The 22,214-nt window shown below is 35.3% G+C and overlaps 1 protein-coding gene across 2 annotated transcripts in view; it reads right to left on the minus strand.

The window, feature by feature from the left end:
* AGMO (alkylglycerol monooxygenase) overlaps positions 1-22,214 on the minus strand; it is a 384,581-nt gene that overhangs the window by 298,737 nt on the left and 63,630 nt on the right. For both annotated transcript variants that reach the window (XM_030308043.1, XM_030308044.1), the window contains exon 4: positions 14,693-14,844. In XM_030308043.1, the coding sequence (XP_030163903.1) occupies positions 14,693-14,844 (152 nt within the window). The remainder of the gene's footprint in view (positions 1-14,692; positions 14,845-22,214) is intronic.

Consider the following 22,214-nt stretch of genomic DNA (forward strand, 5'->3'; position numbering starts at 1 on the left):
TGGTGTGTTTTTCTGGGGCTCATCTATTTGTTTCACTCACAGTATAAGCACTTCACATTAGAGCACGTGTCCTCTTTGATGCTTCAAATACTTCCAAAGCACAGAGCCAGCAATAAACATGTTTTAAAAAATGATACTGCACAACCTATTGTGAAAATATACAGTTGTGGGTCTTTTTGTATTATCAAGATTTGTGAATTTGGAGAGACAAAAAAATACACATGATTTAAAAATACCTATGACACAAAATTACATTTTGCAAAGCATTCTACGAAGTTTGAGCCCTCAAAATTTAAGAAAAAGGATGGTCAAATTACCTACTAGTGTGAAAGAATACAGAACAAATCTGTTTTAGTGATTTTTTTTCACATTTTACTTTCTAGTTGCTGGAAAAGAGATTGCAATCTCTAAGTTGGAAAACATATTGACAAATCAATATTTAAGCTCAGAGAGCAACAAAAGAAACTTTAAAATGTAGACAAAATGTACAAGTCCTAATGGATTTTGTTTCTTCCAAAAATTTCACTCTTTTCAAAAAGTGTAAGATAAGAAAACTGAAGTTTGAAGGAAAAAGGAATCTGGATAAGCCTGACCTACCAAAACCAAATTCAAATTATATGCTATTCAAGTTTTAATTGATAAAGAAACATTGTTTAATGTTTATTCATCTTTTGAGAGAAAGAGGAAGACAGAGCATGAACAGGGAGGGGCAGAGAAAGAGGGAGACACAGAATCTGAAGCAGGCTCCAGGCTTTGAGCTGTCAGCACAGAGCCCGACACAGGGCTCGAACTCGTGAACTGCGAGATCATGACTTGAGCTGAAGTTGGACACTTAACCGACTGAGCCATCCAAGGTGACAGATAAAGAAACAATTTTAGGGGCGCCTGGGTGGCTCAGTCGGTTAAGTGTCCAACTTTGGCTCAGGTCATGAACTTGTGGTCTGTGGGTTCAAGCACTGGGTCAGGCTCTGTGCTGACAGATCAGAGCCTGGAGCCTGCTTCGGTTTCTCTATCTCCCTCTCTCTCTGCCCTTCCTCCACTCATGCTCTCTCTCTGTCAAAAATAAACGTTAAAAAAAAGGAAACAATTTTAAAAGAAAAGCTCATTTTAATTTTATTTATTATAGTTGACAAATATTCATCTTTAAAAAGATCATTAATATCTTGTTTAAATGAGTGCATGCCTAAAACACAGTCTTTCAGTGTTTTCCCTTGTCTATATATCTGTGTTGAGACTAAGATGTTCTTTTTACTATGTATGTATCTTATTAAGCATAAAGACAATTTCATTAAAATGTAATAAATAGAAATCCACAAGGTATGTTTCATATAATCAGAGCTCTCTAGCTGTAGTTTATATCATATAATACACTTGTACATATGCCCAATGATATAGCTGTATAGTAAATCTTTACAAGATCCTTTATGAAGTTCTATTGCTATCTCCAAGTAACAATGAGAAAAAAATGTTTGTATAAGGATAAGAAAACTTAATACTGCATTTTGACAAAGGTAATTATTCTAACAACTAATGTATATAAATTATCATTTAAGGAAAACATAATAATTTTCATATTGTTAGATTACATATAATACATTATATAAACAAAGAGACCAGACAATATAACAGTTAATGTTTTTCGTTCTCTTTTTTACTTATTATGTGTCAGGCTCTGTACTGTTTTCTCAATCGTAATTCATTTATACTTCATAATGATCTAACATGGATTATGCGTTTGCCATTTGAATACTTCAAATAAGGAAAAACAAAGAGGAGGCATAACTTGTTCAATATTATGCAGAAAATGGTAAACTAGGGTCTTAACCCTGGCAATTCGATTCTAGGTTCCCTTCCATTACACTGTACTTATAGAAGCTATCTCTGGGGGATGGGTTTAGGTGCACATTTCATTTTCCATCTTTTGCTCCTCTGTGCTTTTTTCTACAATATTTTTTTCTTACAAATGTTTTGGAATAAGAAAGATAAGCTATTAATTTTTATATGAATGTTTCATCAATTCTTATAGCAGTCTCTCTCTTTGTACCTTCAGAATAAAAGAATTAAAAATTCCAAAACCTGCATAACAAAAACTTTTGTTACAAAATGAGGTTAAAATGAGAAACCCATTTGGTTTTGAACAAATAGTAGAAAAATAACTTAGGAAATTAATCAAACTCCAAAAATCATACATTTTAAACTATTTTGACTTCTGTACATAATTTATAATTTCTAAAAACATGGAAAATATATTGTAATATTTTAGAAAGTTTTAGCAAAACAGTAAAAATATCTAGAGTACTTTAAATACGATCTTCAAAATTAGTGTAAGATTTTTAGTATGTAGTGTGGCTCTATGATGTATCACAATTAATTGTTTATTCAAGCTTGATCACCACATCAAAATGAAGAGATTATTATTCCCATTTCACAAACGAGGAAAATTAAGTGGATTAGAATCAGGTGTCTTTAACTCTAAATGTGTCCTTTTTTCCCCTGAGAAAACACTGCCTCTTCCTCAAGCCAATGAAGCTGCTCTCTGTATATTCATGAAATGAGAGCATTTTTGCTTTCTCACTCAGCTAGTTTATTATTAGTGGACTGAATTGTGTCCTCCCAAAATTTACATGTTGAACTCCTAACCCCAGTACGTCAGAATGTGACTACTTTTGAAGCTTAGGGTTTTTTGTTATTTTGAGAGAGAGAGAGGGGGAGGGGGGGCAAAGGAGGAGGGAGCAGGGGGAAGGCAGAGGAATAGGGAGAAAGAGAATCTTAAGCAGGTCCCACGCCCAACATGGAGCCCAACTCAAGGCTAGATCTCACAACCATGAGACCATGACCTGAGCTGAAATCCAGAGTCCCAAAGCTTAACCTACTAAGCCACCCAGGTGCCCCAAAGATAGAGTTTTTAAACAGGTAATTAAGTTCAAAGGAGATTATTAGGGTGGGTCCTCACCCAGTATGTCTGATATCTTTATAAGGGAGATTAGTACACAAACACCTACCAAGGGCAGATGATACAAAAACACAGGGTCCACAAGATAGCCACCTATAAACCAAAAAGAGAGGCCTCAGAATAAACCAACCCTGCTTACCTCTTGAACTCAGACTTCTAGCCTTTAGAGTTGTGAGGAAATTTTCTGTTGTTTTTTCTTACTACTTGAAGCAGAAAAATCAGAGTCCAGGTCTTTCACCTCCTTGGTTATATTTACTCCTAGTTTTTAAATTATTTTTGGTACAATTATTAATGTGATTGTTTTCTTAATTTTTCTTTCTGCCACTTTATTATTAGTGTATGGAAATGAAAAGGATTTCCATATATTTATTTGGTATCCTGCAACTTCCCTAAATTCATTTATCAGTTCTATTTTTTTTTTAGTGGGGTCTTTATGGTTTTCTACATATAGTATCAAGTCATCTGAAACTAGTGAAAGGTTTACCTCTTCCATATAATTTGGATGCCTTTTATTTCTTTTTCTTGTCTGATGGCTGTGGTTAGGACTTCTAGTACTATGTTGAATAAAAGTGGTAACAGTGGATGTCCTTGTCTTTTTCCTAACCTTAGAGGAAAAGCTATCAGTTTTTCACCACTAGGTAGGCTATTAGCTGTAGATTTTTCATATATGGCCTTTATTCTGCTGAGATACGTTCCCTCTAAACCTAGTTTAGAGGGACTAAACCTACTTTGAGGACTTTTATCATGAATAGTGTTGTACTTTATCAAATGTTTTTTCTCAGTCTATTGAAATGATCATGTTTTTTATCCTTTCTCTTGTTGATGTGATATATCATGTTCATTGATTTGTGAATGTAGAACCACCTTGCAATCCCAGGAATAAATCCCACTTGGTCATGGTGAATGATATTTTAACCTATTAGTGGATTTGTTTGCTAATATTTTGTTGAGGATTTTTGCACATATGTTCAGTAGAGATATTGGCCTGTAGTACTCTTTTTTTGTATTGTCTTTATCTGAGTTTTGTATCAAGGCAATACTGGTCTCCCAGTATGAATTTGGAAGCTTCCCTTCCTCTTCTATTTTTTGAAATAGTTTGAGGAGAATAGGTATTAACTCTTCTTTATATGTTTGGTCTAATTCACTTGTGAAGCCATCTGGTCCTGGATATTTGTTTTTTGGGAGTTTTTTGATTATTGATTCCATGTTATTGCTGCTAATGGGTTTGTTCAAATTTTCAATTTCTTCCTTATTCAGTTTTGGGAGTTTATATGTTTCTAGGAATTTATCTATTTCTTTTAGTTTGTCCAACTTGTTGGCATATAATTTTTCATAATATTCTCTTATAATCCTTTGTATTTCTGTGGGGTTGGTTTTCATTTCTTCTCCTTCATCTCTGGTCTTGTTTATTTGAGTCAGTCTCTCTCTCTCTCTCTCTCTCTCTCTCTCTATGAGTCCGGCTAAATGTTTATCAATTTTGTTGATCTTTTCAAAGAATGAGTTCCTGGTTCCAGTGATCTGTTCCATTGTTCTGGGTATTTTTGTTTTGTTTTCTATTTTGTTTATTTCTGTTCTAACATTTATTATTTATTTCCTTCCTTCTACTGTATTTGAGTTTTGTTTGTTCTTTTTCTGGCTCCTTTAGGTGTAAGGTTAGGTTGTTTATCTGAGAATTTTTTACTTCTTGAGGGAGGCCCGTATTGCTATAAACTTCTTAGAATAGTCTCTGCTACATGCAAAAGATTTTGCACCATTGCGTTTTCATTTTCAATTGTCTCTATGTAGTTTTTTATTTCCTCTTTGATTTCTTGATTGATCCATTCATTGTTTAGTAGCATGTTATTGAACCTCATGTATTTGTGTTTTTTCCAGACTTTTTCTTGTGGTTGATTTCTAGTTTCATAACATTGTGGTTGGAAAAGATTTATGGTATGACTTCAATTTTTTTGAACTTGTTGAGACTTGTTTTGTAGCCTAACATGTGACCTATTCTGAAGAATGTTCCAAGCATGCTTAAAAAGAACGTGTATCCTGCTGTTTTAGGATGGAATGGCCTGACTATATCTGTTAGACCCATCTGGTCTAATGTGTCATTCAAAGCCACTGTTTCCTTGTTGATTTTCTGTTTGGATAATCTATCCACTTATGTAAGCGGTGTGTTAAAGTCCCCTACTATTATCATATTACTATCAATTATTTCCTTTACGTTTGTTATTAGATGCTTTATGTTTTGGGGTGCTTTCACATGTTGGGTGCATAAATATTTACAATTGTTAAATTGCTGGATTCTTTACTTTATTCTTGTACAGTGTCCTTTGTCTCTTGTTACGGTCTTTATTTTAAAGTCAACACTCTTATGATAGTTTGAGTTCTTGCATGGTATGCCCAAACTGCCTCACATTTATGATACCCCTCATCTAGTGCAACTTTAATCCTTTCCTCTTGTAGCTCCAGCCAGAATGATCCTCCTTGCATTTCCTCAAATGTGCCATGTATTCTCTGTCTCAGAGCCTTTGAACTTACTATATTCTCTCTGCCTGGTATTCCTTTTCCCCAGAAGCATATGACTCATTCTCTTAAAAAGCTTTAGGTCTGGGCTTAAAAGTCACATTATCAGACAAATATTCTGGGACATTCTATATAAAATTGTGATGCCCAAACCTATCTGGTACTTTTCTATTTTTCCAAAACTGCTTTATTAATTTTACTGCACATATCACATCCTGACATTATATTAGTAACTTTCATAAAAATGTTTTGGATTTTGAGTACCATACACGCCAATAAAAGTTAAACCATACAGTAGGTATTCAATGAGTATTTGTTAAATAATAAATAAATGTCACTCCTCTCCTAAAAATCTTCCTGGCTTCATGTTACACCCGTAATAAATAGGCTGCAGGGTAAACTGGGGAGTGTTGCTGAGGATTAATTTATCAGTTTTATTATTGCCAGTCTAGAGGATCCTGTATGACCAGAATCCTGTCATCCTCATTCTCTTTCTTCCAGTTCCCTAACGGTATTCTCCACAGATGGTTTCTTAATATTCCTCAAGTATGCCTAGCTTATTCCCTCCTTAGGTACTTTGCATTAACAGGTTTTTTGTGTAGAAAGCTCTTTCCTCAGATATCCCAAGGATGCCTTCTTCGGCTCATTTAAATTTCTACTAAAATGCCACCTATCACCTCTATGAATCCCAAGAGAGGTCTTACTTGATTCCTGTATTCATCACCCTCTATCCCACAGCACTCCTCAATACCTGGCATTATATTACATATGTTTTACATCTGGATTTCCTTCCCTATTAAAATGCAAACTTCATAAAGACAGTGGCATTTATTTGTTCACTACTATATTCCCAGAAATTAGAAATTACTAGAATATAGGTTCTCATCTAATATCTGATGAACAACTGAATGCCTACTTCATAGGGCTGTTCTGGGAATTGAATAATATAATATGCTGCTTTATAATATAAAGCACCTAGTCAAGTACCTGGAAATGTAATAAAGATTAATCAATAATAATAGTAACACTTAACATTAACAATGTACAAGTCATTTTCCCGAGGTTTTGCCCATTAAAACTTTATAAAATCCTATCATGGGAGCACCTAGGTGGTTCAGTTGATTAAGCTTCCCACTTTGGCTCAGGTCATGATCTTGCAGCTCATGAGTTTGAGCCTGCATCAGGCTCTTTGCTGACAGCTCAGAGCCTGGAGCCTGCTTCAGTTTCTGTGTCTCCCTCTCTCTGCCCTCTTCCACTCCTATGCTCTGTCTCTTTCTTTCAAAACTAAATAAACATAAAAAAAAAAACACCTATCATGTGTATAGTATTATTCACATTTAAGAGATGAAGAAATTAGAACAGATTAACCTGCTCCAAATCTCAGTTAATAAGTGGAAATACTAGGAATTGAACTCAGGCAACCTGATTCCACAATCTATGCTTTTTAAACATTCTCTAATGGCTTTCAATAATAGTTGACTTTTAACGATTGGTATTGCTATTAATACTATTACTATCATTGTCATGAGGATTACGCATTTTAAACAGAATCTCATTTTTTTAATGCACGCTGCTTTGAGAAAAATTGATCAGTGCATTCAGAAATGTGCAAATTTAAGAGTAAGTAACAATGAGGACAGGATTTCTTTTGTCATTTTCTGTGTTTGTACTATAATCATCATTGTACTTTACCTATTATAATTATTAAGTAATTATTAATACCTACCATCCATAGTAGAATGAACAATCAGTGACCAGATCAGTAATTAACAACACTATCTCTGGTACCTGGTATAGGGTTAATACAGAATAGGTGATCATTAAATATTTATTGAAAAAATTAATGTACAAATAGTTTATAATGGTAAAAAAAAGTCTCTAAGTTAGTTGATAATATTTCCAGACATCTTCACTTAGTTTTTTCTCTTCATAATTTTTTTCATAGTGCTATTTTCATATGGTAACAATAAATTCAGTCACAATTACAATTGTTTAATAAATGAAAGAGGATAGAATTGCAGTTGATTTGGCTTCTTATGGTCTAGAATGGCTGGGATCAAATGTTTTCTTTGCTAATGTATCATATGCATTTGGTAAAAGACTTCTCCAAATTCTCCTTTTGAACAAAATTTCTTGGGAAAAAATATGCTTTTCCCACATCATATTAAATGGAGTATCATTTCAGTTCAATCCTAAAGGTTACCCTAACTTAAGTTTGTCTCTTTTCTGCCCATTTTAATCACCCCTAAATCTTCACATAAGCCTCCATCATGTGTTCTTAGTGTTGGCATATTAATTAATTAATTGATTCACTCATTCATTTTCACTTGGTTCATGCACTCTTAAAGCATTTTTAATTCAAACTCCACAAAACTGAGAGATTAATAAGGCCAATAAAATCTATTTCAGAGAGGTTAATCCTAAGGTTATGTGTGTGGTAAATAGTTGCACAAATAGTTATACAACTAGATTTCTTGAAACAAATTCCAGTGCTCTGTCTGCTATGTGACAGGCAAGTGTACTAAGTCCTAGCACTAAAGGAAAAATAAGGCACATGTCTTAAGCAGTCACAAGCTGACTAAGGCTCATAAATTAATCTTTAATCCTTCTTTGCCTTCCAGTTTCATTTTGATTGCTCATTTCACAGCTTTCTTAATCCCTGGAAAATATTACCAGAGCCATCCTCAAATGCTCCCAACTATTCCTGGAAATATTTCCTGGAAATATTTCCACACTTTAGTATCAACATTCAAAAATAGGCTGATGGAGATTCCTGAAACTCTTACCCTTTATCATCAAGCGTACGATTTGCCTGTTTGATATCTCAGTGCATCCATACTTTCAACACCTGGATGATGGCTCAAATATTTTTTTCAGATGTGCTTTTCATATAATACCTACATCTTGAATCTAAGTACACTAAAGGAAATTCAACTTGTAGCCTTAAGCATGACCACAACTACCCGTAATAAAAATAAGCTCTTTCTAAGAGGAAAGTTCCCTCAGATGGGTTTTTCTGAGGGGCAATAATGGTAATCTTTCAGTTCATTTTAAGTACTCCTATGGACAAGTGTTTACCATCAGACATAGTGTTGCTTCTGTCATTAAAATGAACTCAGAGGAAAACGGTTGATACAGATGACATGTTTTTTAGTAGAAAGTAATACTGAGAAACTGGCAAAACTCCCTTCACTGATGTTCTGAACGATCACTACTCCAAGGATTGAGAGAAAGGAAGAAATGACAGAAAGAGGTGAGAGGAAGGGCTGCAACTTAGGCAAAAACAGGCTGGACTTCACCCTCACTGATCCAATGAGAATAAAATCACAGTATATTATAAAAATATAGTGAAACATATGGCTCAAGAATGGATCAATGGAACAGAATAGAGAACCCAGAAATGGACCCACAAATGTATGGCCAACTAATCTTTGAAAAAGCAGAAAAGAATATCCAATGGAATAAAGACAGTCTCTTCAGCAAGTGGTGCTAGGAAAAGAGGAGAGCGACATGCAGAAGAATGAACCTGGACCACTTTCTTACACCATACACAAGAATAAACTCAAAATGTATGAAAGACCTCAATGTAAGACAGGAAGCCATCAAAATCCTCGAGGAGAAAACGGGCAAAAACCTCTTTGATCTTGGCCACAGCAACTTCTTACTCAACATGTCTCAGGAGGCAAGGGAAACAAAAGCAAAAGTGAACTACTGGGACCTCATCAAAATAAAACTCTTCTGCACAGCAAAGGAAACAAGCAGCAAAACTAAAAGGCAACCGGCAGAATGGGAGAAGAAATTGGCAAACAAAATATCAGATAAAGATTAGTATCCAAAATCTAAAAAGAACTTATCAAACTCAACACCCAAGAAACAAATAACCCAGTGAAGAAATGGGCAAACTACATGAATAGACACTTCTCCAAAGAAGACATCCAGATAGCCAACCGACACATGAAAAAACGCTCAACATCACTCATCATCCGGGAAATACAAATCAAAACTACAATGAGATACCACCTCACACTTGTCAGAATGGCTAACATGAACAACCCAGGCAACAACAGGATGCAGAGAAAGAGGATCTCTTTTGCATTGTTGGTGGGATGCAAGCTGGTGCAGCCACTCTGGAAAACAGTATGGAGGTTTCTCAAAAAACTAAAAAGGGAACTACCCTACAACCCAGCAATTGCACTACTAGGCATTTATCCACGGGATACAGGTGTGCTGTTTTGAAGGGACACATGCACCCCCATGTATATAGCAGCACTATCCACAATAGCCAAAGTAATGGAAAGAGCCCAAATGTCCATCGAGGGATGAATGGATAAAGAAGATGTGGTATATATATACAATGGAGTATTACTCGGCAATCAAAAAGAACGATATCTTGCCATTTGCAACTACGTGGATGGAACTGGAGGGTATTATGCTAAGTGAAATTAGTCACAGAAAGACAAATATCATATGACTTCACTCATATGAGGGCTTTAAGAGACAAAATAGATGAACATAAGGGAAGGGAAACAAAACTAATAAAAAAACAGGGAGGGGGACAAAACAGAAAAGACTCATAAATATGGAGAACCAACTGAAGGTTACTAGAGGGGTTGTGGGAGGGGGGGGAAGGGATAAATGGGTAAGGGGCACTAAGGAATCTACTCCTGAAATCATTGTTGCACTATATGCTAACTAATTTGGATGTAAATTTTAAAAAATAAAAAATTTTTTAAAAATATAGTGAAACATACAGCAAAGAGCTACAAAAAGTAGGTATATTCTGGAATTTTTATTTTTATTATTTAAAACAAAATTTTAATGTTTATTCATTTTTGAGAGACAGAGTGTAAGCGGGGAATGGGCAGAGATAGAGGGAGACACAGAATCCGAAGCAGGCTCCAGGCTCCAGCCTGTCAGCAAAGAGCCCAACACAGGGCTTGAACTCACGAACCGTGAGATCATGATCTGAGTCAAAGTCGGATGCTTAACTGACTGAGCTACCCTGCCACCTCTATTCTGGTCTTTTTAAAAAAAGAAACACAAATGTAGCCGAATGGAGGTCACTTATTCTTCAATAGAGACCACAAACTTGGTACTACCACAAAATAAAATAATTTCTAAGCAATGAACACTTGCTTATTTTTATTTAAACAGTGATGGAAATTAAAATGGTCTAAATTCAACCCCTGTTAGAAGTCAGAAAGAATGAAAACAAGTGAAATTTAATAAGTCATATAGAGAGGCCCACTTAATCATAATAAAATTGTAGGAATGACTAAATAATTACACAAAAATCATGATCACCCACCCTTTTTAGCTACAGAAAGAGATAAATAGAAAATGAACTAATTTACTTGTTGAGTAAAAGAATTGGAGTTTGAGGGGATTGTATAAAGTCTTATTATAACAATTTTACAGGTGAACTTCTTTATTTCAGAAATGAACTAAATTGTATTATAGCCTAAATGTGTAATCAGTGCCACAGAATAGAATATTAAAGGTAGAGTCAGGATAAACTTCAATTTACAACCTTATATACTATGTAGGGAAGCTGGCTTTATCAGTCAGAGTCTAATCAGGAGGAAAAAAACCACACCAGTAATTTGAGTAAGAAAAAGCTAATGTAAAGAACTATTAACTAATAAAAAAGCAGTTAGCTACGAAAAGGTAAACGAGGAGTAGTTCAGTGGTACAGAAGTAGCAACTAGGGAACAAAACTATTGCCTAAGCACCTGAGGGAGAGTAAAAAATGCAGGCATGTATGAGTTTAGAAAACCCCCTCCCATCCTCCACCAAGTCTGAGTCAGACATCTTTGGAGAAGCTATGGCTACTTCAGGAGCTCTGGTGGGAACAGAGGAACTTCCTAGAGCACACAGCCCCCAGAGGGTGTGTGTTACAGGCAATCCTCTGATGTGGTCCTTTGGAAGACAGAGGATCTTACCAAAAGGTATAGGCTACAGCTAAACCATGGTTACTACCAGGTTCCCTGGGCACCCATCTGCTAAGTACCTCATGGAAAAGAGCACTCTGAAAAATGGAAGCAAAGCCCCTGCTATTCTGGCCCTGGAGTATCCCTCCAATCTTTTAAACTGACAAAGTCTAATACCAAGTAAGCTTGCAAATATCTGTAGGGTCTACCTCTGGTAACACAAGAGATACCAAAGAAGGGTTTGGAGAAGAGGGGCAATAAAATTAATAACTGGTTTCTTGTTTTTCCGCCATCCTTGGTTGTGGAAACTGATACAGATAAAATCTGTGTAATGTCACATGTTTATGCTTATAGTTACAAATGATAATTTCTTGGTTCTTATTTTCTAAATTGGGTTACCTTTTGTATCATTCTGACTTCAAGCTACTCACTAAGAAATCATATAGGTGTCATTACTCATTAACTTTTTTTGAAGAATAACGTATGCAAACTTTAAGTACACAACTCAACATATTTCTTACAAACACATACACTCTTGCAACTATCACCCAAGATGAGATAAAATCTACTACTAGCACTCTGGAAGACTCATTCTTACTCTTACTAAATAGTAATCATTTACACTGTAATGATTTTAATGTTCCCTTAAAAATCTTCACCCGATTTCTTACATGTTTAGTATAACTCATAGGAAATTCAAGGAAAAAATAATGCATCCTTTTGTATTGGAGACTAAGCATGCCAGAAGCTACTTTAAATTTGAGATGAATTTCATTTTGTCTTTTTACATTTCCTTCTTAAGATGTCAAGGCATTCTATAGAAATTACTGTGTTACTCTTGTTTTTCTGTAAGTTGACAATAATTAGCAATGAATTTCTAATGATCCCAAAGGAAAAGGGAATGAAATATAAATAACACAATAGACTCAAATATCCTCCTGTTCTTTTGTACAGGAATAGAGATCAAAATCAAGTTTTTGAGAATAAACTCCTTCCATAACTTTAATGTGAGAAAATTCTACATGGATGCAAACCAAACAAATAACAACAAGAAAACAACAGCAAAAAACCTAGCGGCAATTTGGGTTACTAAAGAAATAATTTAAGTATATGTAAAAACAAAAAGTATATATTGTTTCTTCAAAACTCATAGCATTTAACATATCAACAAATGTGGAATGTGTTTTTATTTTATTATTTAACTGCAAGTAGTGAAAGGAAAGTAACACATTAAGTAGGAAAAGAGGGTATTTTCCTTATTATATTTTAGGACAACGTTAGGATTTTAGAACTGTTCAAACTTCTCAGTTAAATAAACTTGACTAATTAACTAACGTTGGTTCAGTAACCCAAGAGGCTCAAGAAATTTGATATTAAAAGTTTTTCTTACTCCTGTGTACTTCTAGATTTCTAAAAATCCATTTAATATTTTACATTATTATCACAAAAATTTTAAATTTGACTACCATACTGAAGGCTGACACTTTCAACTACTAATTTATTTTTTTTCCTATGAGCTTTCCATCACAAGTCAAAGATCTTTGAACTTATGATTAGACTTCATAGCCTGAAGGTGGTGAGTGTTTTTCCAGAAGGTTTTTAGATTTTTTTTTTTTAATGCCTGCTTCCACTGGATTTGGTTCAAAATTTTCTAATGGGAAGCATACTTTACACAGCCTCGATTCTGTGTATTTAATATATTATTTTACTTTATTGCTCTTCCTTAACTGGAGCACTTAACATCAACATATTTTTAGAAGTTTTATATTTGGTAATATTTTGTTGGTTCTTTGTTTCCTGTTATAATGGGCTTTTAAAGATTAAGCGAATTTGCAGATTTCCCAAACAAACACATCTGTACAGGACAGTGTGATATTAGAAGGCTCCTGAAATTAAATAATACAATATAAATGCTTTCTGCATTACCCATTTGCTGCATAGAAAATGAGGAAGATTGCCAATGGGTTTATTTTAGGGAGAAAACTACTATTTTGAAATAAAATACAAAGATTACTACATGACCATATTTTATTCCTAGTCATGTTCAATTTGGGAGTATCCTCTTGCTTTATACACAAGGAAATGATGTCAGGCACTGACATATTATTTTCAAAGACAAAGGTTATCACACACAAAATAAATAATTTTTTCTAGTTTATTTGTTCCTTTCAAATTGTTTTAATGAATTAACATTCTTTATAGTTTCACTGTTTACGCATGGTTAATGTACCTAACAAAAATAATGCTGCATTTAAAATTTTGTGCCTTAAACATAATGCTAATCTATGTCACTCCTATTTCCTCATCCTTGCTTGGGAAGGATATTTGGTCACCATCCTCCTACACACATTGCTTGGTTATTCACCCTGATCTCAGGCCTCTTCTTGCCATCCCCCAATTAATTTTTATTATTATCCCAGGTTTCTTCCCCTTCCTTCCTTCCTCCCCACACACTCAACCCAACCACCCACTGAAATCCTCAGTTCTACTCTTCAGTAGGTTTTCAAAATTAGCACATTCCCCCATTTCCCTTCAGAAATACGTTTGCATGCCTTCTTCCTCCTTAAAGACTATTTGCTCACCTTAGCTCTACAATCATTCTCCAACCTCTACTTAGTCCTACATAGTTTAAGACTGTTTCCTGACCTTCCATTTCCCTTTCCATAACAAAACATTGTTTGGAAAGTTCAGCCAGTAATCCCAAAAACCAAATTCAGTGGGCCAGTGTGGTAAGAGGGCTTTGTATTAGATAAGAAATTTTACAAAACTGTGGTAATACTGAAATGCATTATGGTTAGTGCCTAGATGATTGCATTTTCATTTGCAGTGAGGAATTACTGCCAAGAACTTGAATCACTCTTATGTATGACAGCACACATTACCCAGGATTCCATGCTGTTTCAGAGCTTTTCTGAATGACCATTGATAATTGTGACATGAAGTCTGATACTGTGTGTGAAAGTCTCTAGACTCTACCAAGCATGTCATAATAAGAAAAATGTAAGGTGGTATATTAAAAAGTAATGCTACAGCCATCACATTCTCAACAGTTTTTTTGCAAGTTAGGTACAAGAGGTGTGAAAAATGTATCTCTAATAATTTCACCTTTTAAAAAAAATTCAGATTTTTTCCATTTAAATTTCAAACTAAACTTTCATCATTAATCTTTATATACTTTAAGACAAACCATGTTTTTCACTTATTCATTCATTCAATATTTATTGAATACCTGCTATGAGCCCAACACAGTTCAGCATAAATTATCCCTAAATTATCAATAAAACCTTGATTTGCAACTTACCATGGGCCATGCGATGGAACCAGTAGTAGCCAAAATCAACTCCTAAGAAAGTTAAATACCAAGTCCATGGAGAATCCCAAGGCAAAATGATGAGCCTGTAGTTCTCCCAGATATAAATGTATGTGGTCAGTTCGATGCTTCTGGAAAACAAACTGGAAAAATAAAATTTACAATGATTATACCACTTTTAAATGTAAAATTATAAAACATTTTAGGTAACATTTAAAAATTAATGTATTCATATATAAAAATAAAAGTCTTTCTCCTTTTTTTCTCACAGTTCTATCAGACCTTTTAAAAGGCTCAATTTCCTTGGTATCAAAATGTTCCATGAGATATTTCCTTTCGTTTCACAGTTATCATGGATGCCAGCTATTTGCACTCTTGATTTCATGGAATTTAGGATGCCATTCCTTTTTTCTTTTTTTTTTTGTCTCTTAAAATACTTTCATAGAAACCATACAACATAAATATGACAAAACTACAACTTATTTTCTGTGACTGTCATTTCCGAATCTTAATGAAGAGCACAAGGAAGTTTAAAAGGTATAAAGTTTAAAGGGGACTGCAGAAATGCCTACTGCCTTAGATCAAAGTTGCTTCTGGCTAACTACTGTCTTTATTTCTCTTTATTCCCTTCTTCTCTCTTTTGCACACAGACTTATACTCTTATGTTTTTAGATGTTATACTTAGGATCACAAATTGGATTCTCAAAGAATTTCAATAATTCTTGTAGTAATATAAACTATAACTCTAAAGATGTAAGGGAATAATCTTTCCCTAGAAATAATGTGTAAAAACTTAGATACCACAAGAGATGTCACATTACACCAGTCAGAAAGTTAGTATCAAAAAGACAAGAGATAACAGGTATTGGTGAGGATATAGAGAAAGTGAACCCGCATGCACTGTTGGTGAGAATATAAATTGGTGCAGCCACTGTAAAAAAACAGTATGGAATTTCCTCAAAAAATTGAAAATAGAAATGCCATACGATCTAGTACACCTACTGCTAGGTACTTACCAAAGAAAATGAAAACACTAATCTGAAAAGATATAAGTACCCCTTTGTTTATTACAGCATTATTTTCAATAGCTGAGGTAAGGAAACAATCCAAGTGTCCATCAATAGATGAAAGGATAAAGGAGACGTGGTAAATACATACAATAGGATATTACAGTGCCATCTGAGATCTTGCCATTTATGCCAACACAGATGGACCTAGAGGGTATGATGCTTAATAAAATAAGTTATACAGAGAAAGAGAAATGCTACATGATTCCATTTATATGTGGAATCCAAAAAACAAAATAAAAAAAAAAAGAAACAAAAACAAAAAAGGATTCATAAATACAGAAAACAAACTAGTGGTTGCCAGCAGCGGGGGTGGGGGGGGGGGGGGGGGGGGGGGGGGGAAGGGTGAAACTTCTAGTTATAAAAAAAATAAATTGCAGGGATGAAGCTACAGCATAGGGAATATAGTCAATAATATTGTAAAACTTTGCCTTACAACAGATAGTAACTACATTCATCATGGTGAGTACTGCATAATGTATAGAACTATAGAATCACTATATTACACAACTAAAACTAACATAACACTGTAGGTCAACTGGAAAGCTACTAAATTTTTTTTAAAAAATCTAGTTAAAAGAAACAACTTTTTTTTTTAAAAACCCAGACACTGGAATATGGTTTGCCACCTATGCTACCAAGCTTCTATAAATTCTTACCAAGAACGTTCGAAAAAATATATAATATATTTCAATTTGATTAAGTGTAGCATTTTCTCTTGAAATTGTCTGTAATCATGGGGCGCCTGGGTGGCGCAGTCGGTTAAGCGTCCGACTTCAGCCAGGTCACGATCTCGCGGTCCGTGAGTTCGAGCCCCGCGTCGGGCTCTGGGCTAATGGCTCAGAGCCTGGAGCCTGTTTCCGATTCTGTGTCTCCCTCTCTCTCTGCCCCTCCCCCGTTCATGCTCTGTCTTTCTCTGTCCCAAAAATAAATAAACGTGGAAAAAAAAAAAATTAAAAAAAAAAAAAAAGAAATTGTCTGTAATCAAATTTAAGTTTAGACTAAAGATAATCTTTCCTGGATCACTTCTATAAATTTGGTTGAAGTGACTTTTTCTTTTATATTTATTATTAATATGTAAAATGAATTGATCACTCTAATAAAAATTCACTTATAAACTATGAACAGATGAAGAAATTGTTAAACATTCTAATTTTAAATAAAAGCTGAAGAAGCAGCTCAAATTAGTATATTATTGAATTCACCATTTTAATAGTATTTCCCTCTACACGGTGAGCATCTATGAATTACCATGTAACTGAGTCTTTTGAAGATATGGGCCTTTAATTTTAATCTACTTTTGACTTTAATTATGATAGGATTATAACTATGATTTAATAACTTTAAAATTGTCTCCTATTTGGAATACTTCAAATTATTAGTTAATCTGTAACATAGAACATTAGGTCACTTCACAACAGCATTAATATAAATAATGAAAAGAAATGTCAAATGCCTACAGTTTTTACAAACTTTTTTTTTTTTTAAAGAGAGGGAGGGAGGGGGACAGAGAACGGGAAACAGAGAATCCCAAGCAGGATCCATGCTATCAGCTCAGAGCCTGACATAGGGCTCGATCCCACAACCAAGAGATCATGACCTGAGCCAAAATCAATATTTGGCCGCTTAAGGGACTCAGCCACCCACATGCCCCAAAAGCCTACATTTTTGAAATGACTATACATTATCAGATCTTAAAACCCATTTTTTTCAATTTGAGGTTATTGTTAGTTCTTTAATTGTCCCCTGTATGTGAAGAGTTAGGAGAAATCAAAAAAGTGGCAAATCACCCTATATCGGTGGGTGGTAGGTTTCTTTTTCTTTTTTTATTTTTTAAGTTTAAAAAAAATTATTTTTTCAAAGAGCAAAGAACCCGGGGAGGGGCACATAGAGGGGGACAGAGGATTCCAAGAAGGCTCTGCGCTGATAACCGTGAGCCAGATGTGGGGCTTAAACTCAGGAACCATGAGATCATGACATGCAATAGACTGAACCACCCAGATGTCCCAGTGGGTGGTAGTTTTCAAAAGCCAAGAAACTTACATAGAAGGCTTTGGCCAGCCTCAATATCAGCAGATCTCTATTCCTGCCTGCTAAAATCTTAAAAGTTTATATAGAGCTCTTTCTTTTTTTAATGTTTGTTTATTTTTGAGAGAGAGAAAGAAAGGGAGTGTGAGCAGGGGGGTGGGCAGACACAGGGGGGTGGAGGATCCGAAGCTGTCTCTGTGCTGACAGCAGAAACCCCAATGTGGGGCTCGAACTCACTAACCATGAGATCATGACCTGAGCCAAAGTCGGACGCTTACTTGATTGAGCCACCCAGGCACCCCTGCATCTCTTTCTTTTTTAATATAATTTATTGTCAAATTGGTTTCCATACAAATCCCAGTGCTCATCCCAACAAGTGCCCTCCTCGATGCCCATCACCCACTTTCCCCTCTCCCCCACGCCCCATGAACCCTCAGTTTGTTCTCAGTATTCAAGAGTTTATAGAGGTCTTAACAGGGTTCAGTCACGTATTCAGTCCAAATGGTCTCAATACCTTTCTTCAAAGGTTTCGTCCTTAAAACAGCTGCTAGTATGAGAATAGTAGCAGATTATATATTCCAAGGACAGGGAGAAGGTAAGGAGACTCTGATTGCCTTAGTCTAGCTCAAGAGTCATCCAGTGAAACATCCTCCCAATAACCTCCTCTAACAATTAATTATATGGCTAGAAAGAGCAGTTTTGTCCCTGAGGGTGAGTTCTTGATCCAAGGGAACTGCCTATGCAGAACTCCTGTCACACCCAGCCATGTCTTGCATATTTCAGAATCCCAATCAGAAAAGCTCTGAGACTACTTGCAGGACCTTCATGGGCCTCTTTCCTGGTCAGGTCCTCCAGAAGGCCAACCTATGCAGGGGTGTAGACTACTAGACATGACAAGGTAATCCAGAGTGACTTTCTCTAGATATGTAGACAGAGCTGGGACAAGCATTCTGGGATGTTCACATACAAGTGTTTGTCATCCATCATGAGAGAATAGGCCATGGGCCAGGGGCTCCCACACTGTTCTGAAACTCTGAGGAATCCAAAATCCCAATATATAAAACTTGTCTTCCAATTTGTTACCCAGGTTATTTATTATGTTGTTCATGGCAAATTATGCTCAGAGACTAATAATTTATTTAAGGCAGGTTTACTGTGGGATTTATAATTTATAATAACAATATTTCACAAGCCAGTGGCATACAGGATCATGCCTCTTAATAAGCCGATAAAGAAATAAAAACTACAAACCAATGATAGATTAATTACACTCTTGTTTTAGGCAAAGGGGAGATGGAAGAAATGAAGTCCAGATTCAGTGAAGGTATGCATTTCTATGGGTTGGTTATCAGAAGAGTTAGCTTAGTTACCAAGAGCTGATGTGTAGCTGTCAGCACAAGTTGAAAGGCCCTTGTTGCTAGAGCACAATGCTGGCAGAGAAAAGGCACGAGTGTTGGTGGGCAAGATGATTTCTTTCATGGGGCTGCCATACTGTTTTCACCACTGCCAGCAAGAAGCAGCCTTATCATGGCAGGAGGTATTGTCCCAGGGTCTTAAGTGAGCTATGTAGGTCAGCAAAGAGCAGCTTTGCCAATTTGCAAGTAGCTTGAACAATTTTCTTTAAGTCCTCACAAAGTCTTACTTTTTAAACTTTAAACGTCCATTACATCATATGTTCCTATCAAAAGCATTTAGTAGCACATTATGATGGCATTGTCCTGACAAGTCTTCCTCAATGTAAAGAAATTCATTCCTTAGATCAAAGCAACTTTGCTTGAGCCATGTTGAAACCATAACAAACTAATACACAACATTTATCAAGGTGGAGGATAGGATTCAACGAATCATTCAATAAATTTAAGTTGAGAATCTACTAGGTGCCAGGTACAACAGGAGATTGGGAGGACACACTGGTGAACAGGGCAATCAAAATCACCTGCCTCATCAATGTCCCATCTATCCAGAATCTTCTTCTTTTTTTTTTTTTTTAAAGGTGCTATCTCCCTAGTCAGTTCCACAGACAATTGAAATAGGCTTTGAAGATACTAAAATTTCAATACAAGAAAGAGGGTCCCTGGAAAACTTCCACTTGCAAAACAAAGAGAACCTGCCTATAATTGAAATACTTCTTGATTTCCTGTACAGGTGCCAGGTCTTGAGCAGACACCCAATTTATTACTCTGTCAACTTACTTATTAGGGTTGACACAAATCGAGCTGAAATATGCCTGACATTCTACAGTCAATACTTTTTTTTTCACACTTTATCAAGAAGCCAAACCTTTCCCAAAGCAAAGGCAAAGTGGGGAGAAGCTATGGGAGTTAAATTCCCTGCTTTCTATCAGCAAGATGAATACGATCCTCTTCCATCATAGATGGGGAAAAACAGCAATGGAGTGCCCACAACTAAAAACAATTCAGCAAAGGGATACAGCTGGTAAATGATTACCAAGCTCTGGAAAGCCCTTGATTGCAGGAAATAGCACCTACATTTTCAAAAATGTTCCCACCAGACCTTGAATCATAAACCAAAGCTCCTTCCTCTTTTTCTTCCCAACTCCTCAGTCCTCTCCCAGGCCTGACCCCCAGAGTATGACTCTGCACTGTGGAATTCAAAGCAACTCTCTAAACTCCATCCTGTGGGAAGAGACATATGTAACATGTATGAATGTAGTGAACTTACTTTATCAAGTGGAGATGAAATCTGGGGTACCACAGGGGCTTTGCATAACCAAATAGGAGATTCCTTTTACTCAGTAAGTTTGAATGCAAGATGAAGTAAATGGTCTAAATACAAGAAGGCATTAGAATCCTCTAATCAACAACCTGCATTTACAGGGGCTTTCCTCTCAGTCTTTTTTCTTCACAATTTCTCCCCAAATAGTTATTTTCTCTTGCATCTGAGGTATGCCTTTAGTAAAAGAAAGTTAATGTTTATACAACATTTCTCTTAAAACTAGAAATTTGCCCTGTCAATGTTTAGTTGCTGTAAAATCCAGTAAGTTACGAAATTGCTATCCCAGGACTGATCCTGAATTTTTAAAAGGATGAAATTAATTTAAAATATTGAGATTAAAAAAAAGTCAACACATTGGAATTAGTATTAACTAAGGATTGCACATTACAAAGCTGTGCAGTTCTCAAAGTGATCTCAATTCGAGAGTACCCATCATCAAAAGCAGAAAGGTAATGTTGAGCATGTTGTCCACCCGTCACTATCTCAGAGCTAATTTAAGATATGCAAAAATTTGGATCAATGGACCCTAAAATTATCTAACTTTCAAATACTCCCATGCTCTAATCATCGCTCAAGCAAGTGAAATTTGATGTAATGCTCTTATTATAAACTTAAAATTTCATAAACGGGTTTCAGAGTAAGTGAAATTTTGTACTCAGGCCTTACAGACACCTGCCAATTTATACTAGTTCATTATTGCCATCAGGGCTGAGTGTAAGGTCTGATTTGGCCAGGTAATGCAAAATTGAAAGAAATCAATAAGGTATTTTTTGTTTCTAGTAATTTTGTCTTGTAAATCAGAAAATAAACTAATATTTGAGTGAGATCATTCTACATATTTTTACAAGCTTCAGGAAGTTAGAAACAAATATATTTAGACTATATATACTTTTTCCAAAAAAAATTATTGTTTATTTCAAAATCTCTTAAACCTAAGCCAGGACCTTTCCCTATCTGTAAAGCTACTGCCCCTTTTGCTCCATCTAGTGGAACATTGATTTTTGCTCAGTATTAACAGAATACATAATACAACCTCTGCCTCCTAAAGACAGATAAAATTTGTACTGCTAGTTCTTACTCTGAAGTGAAATTACATTTATGAAGTAGTCATTTCATCTCTTTCTACAACAACAAAACCATAGACTTTTATAAGCACAGTATGGTAAATTTGGAAGAAGCAAATTTGCTACATTCTTTACTTTGCAAGAAGTAAACTACTTGAAGTAATTCAATTTCTCTACTGAATAAGTAAAAGGAAGCTTGCTTGCATCATTAGGGAAGGTTAGTCTAATAGCAGTCTCTGAAGTTCCACAATTAATAACAAAGGCAAATTCTGTTCATAAAGTTTGAGGTAAAAGTTAAGAGGAAACGAGGCATTTTCTTTAGCAAATATAATTAACAAACCAACACGTTTTAAAAATGTATTTTCTTCACCTAAAGTGTTTTTTTAATAATTTTCAAGGTTAATAAAATATATTAATATTAATAACAAAATAGCACTATTAACATTACATATATGCATTTATTTCTTATTCTGGGTAATGAATAACTGCTTATTAAAGTCCTTATCCAAAATGACAGGCACTTATTTGTTAGAAGTCTGATGTCGCCAAAGGCAATATTGCTTCTGATACTATAGTCTAATATAAAAACCCAGTACACAATTTTCCTTTATTCTCCAA

This window comes from Lynx canadensis, chromosome A2, assembly GCF_007474595.2.
Source record: "Lynx canadensis isolate LIC74 chromosome A2, mLynCan4.pri.v2, whole genome shotgun sequence".
NCBI classification, from domain to species: Eukaryota; Metazoa; Chordata; class Mammalia; order Carnivora; family Felidae; genus Lynx; species Lynx canadensis.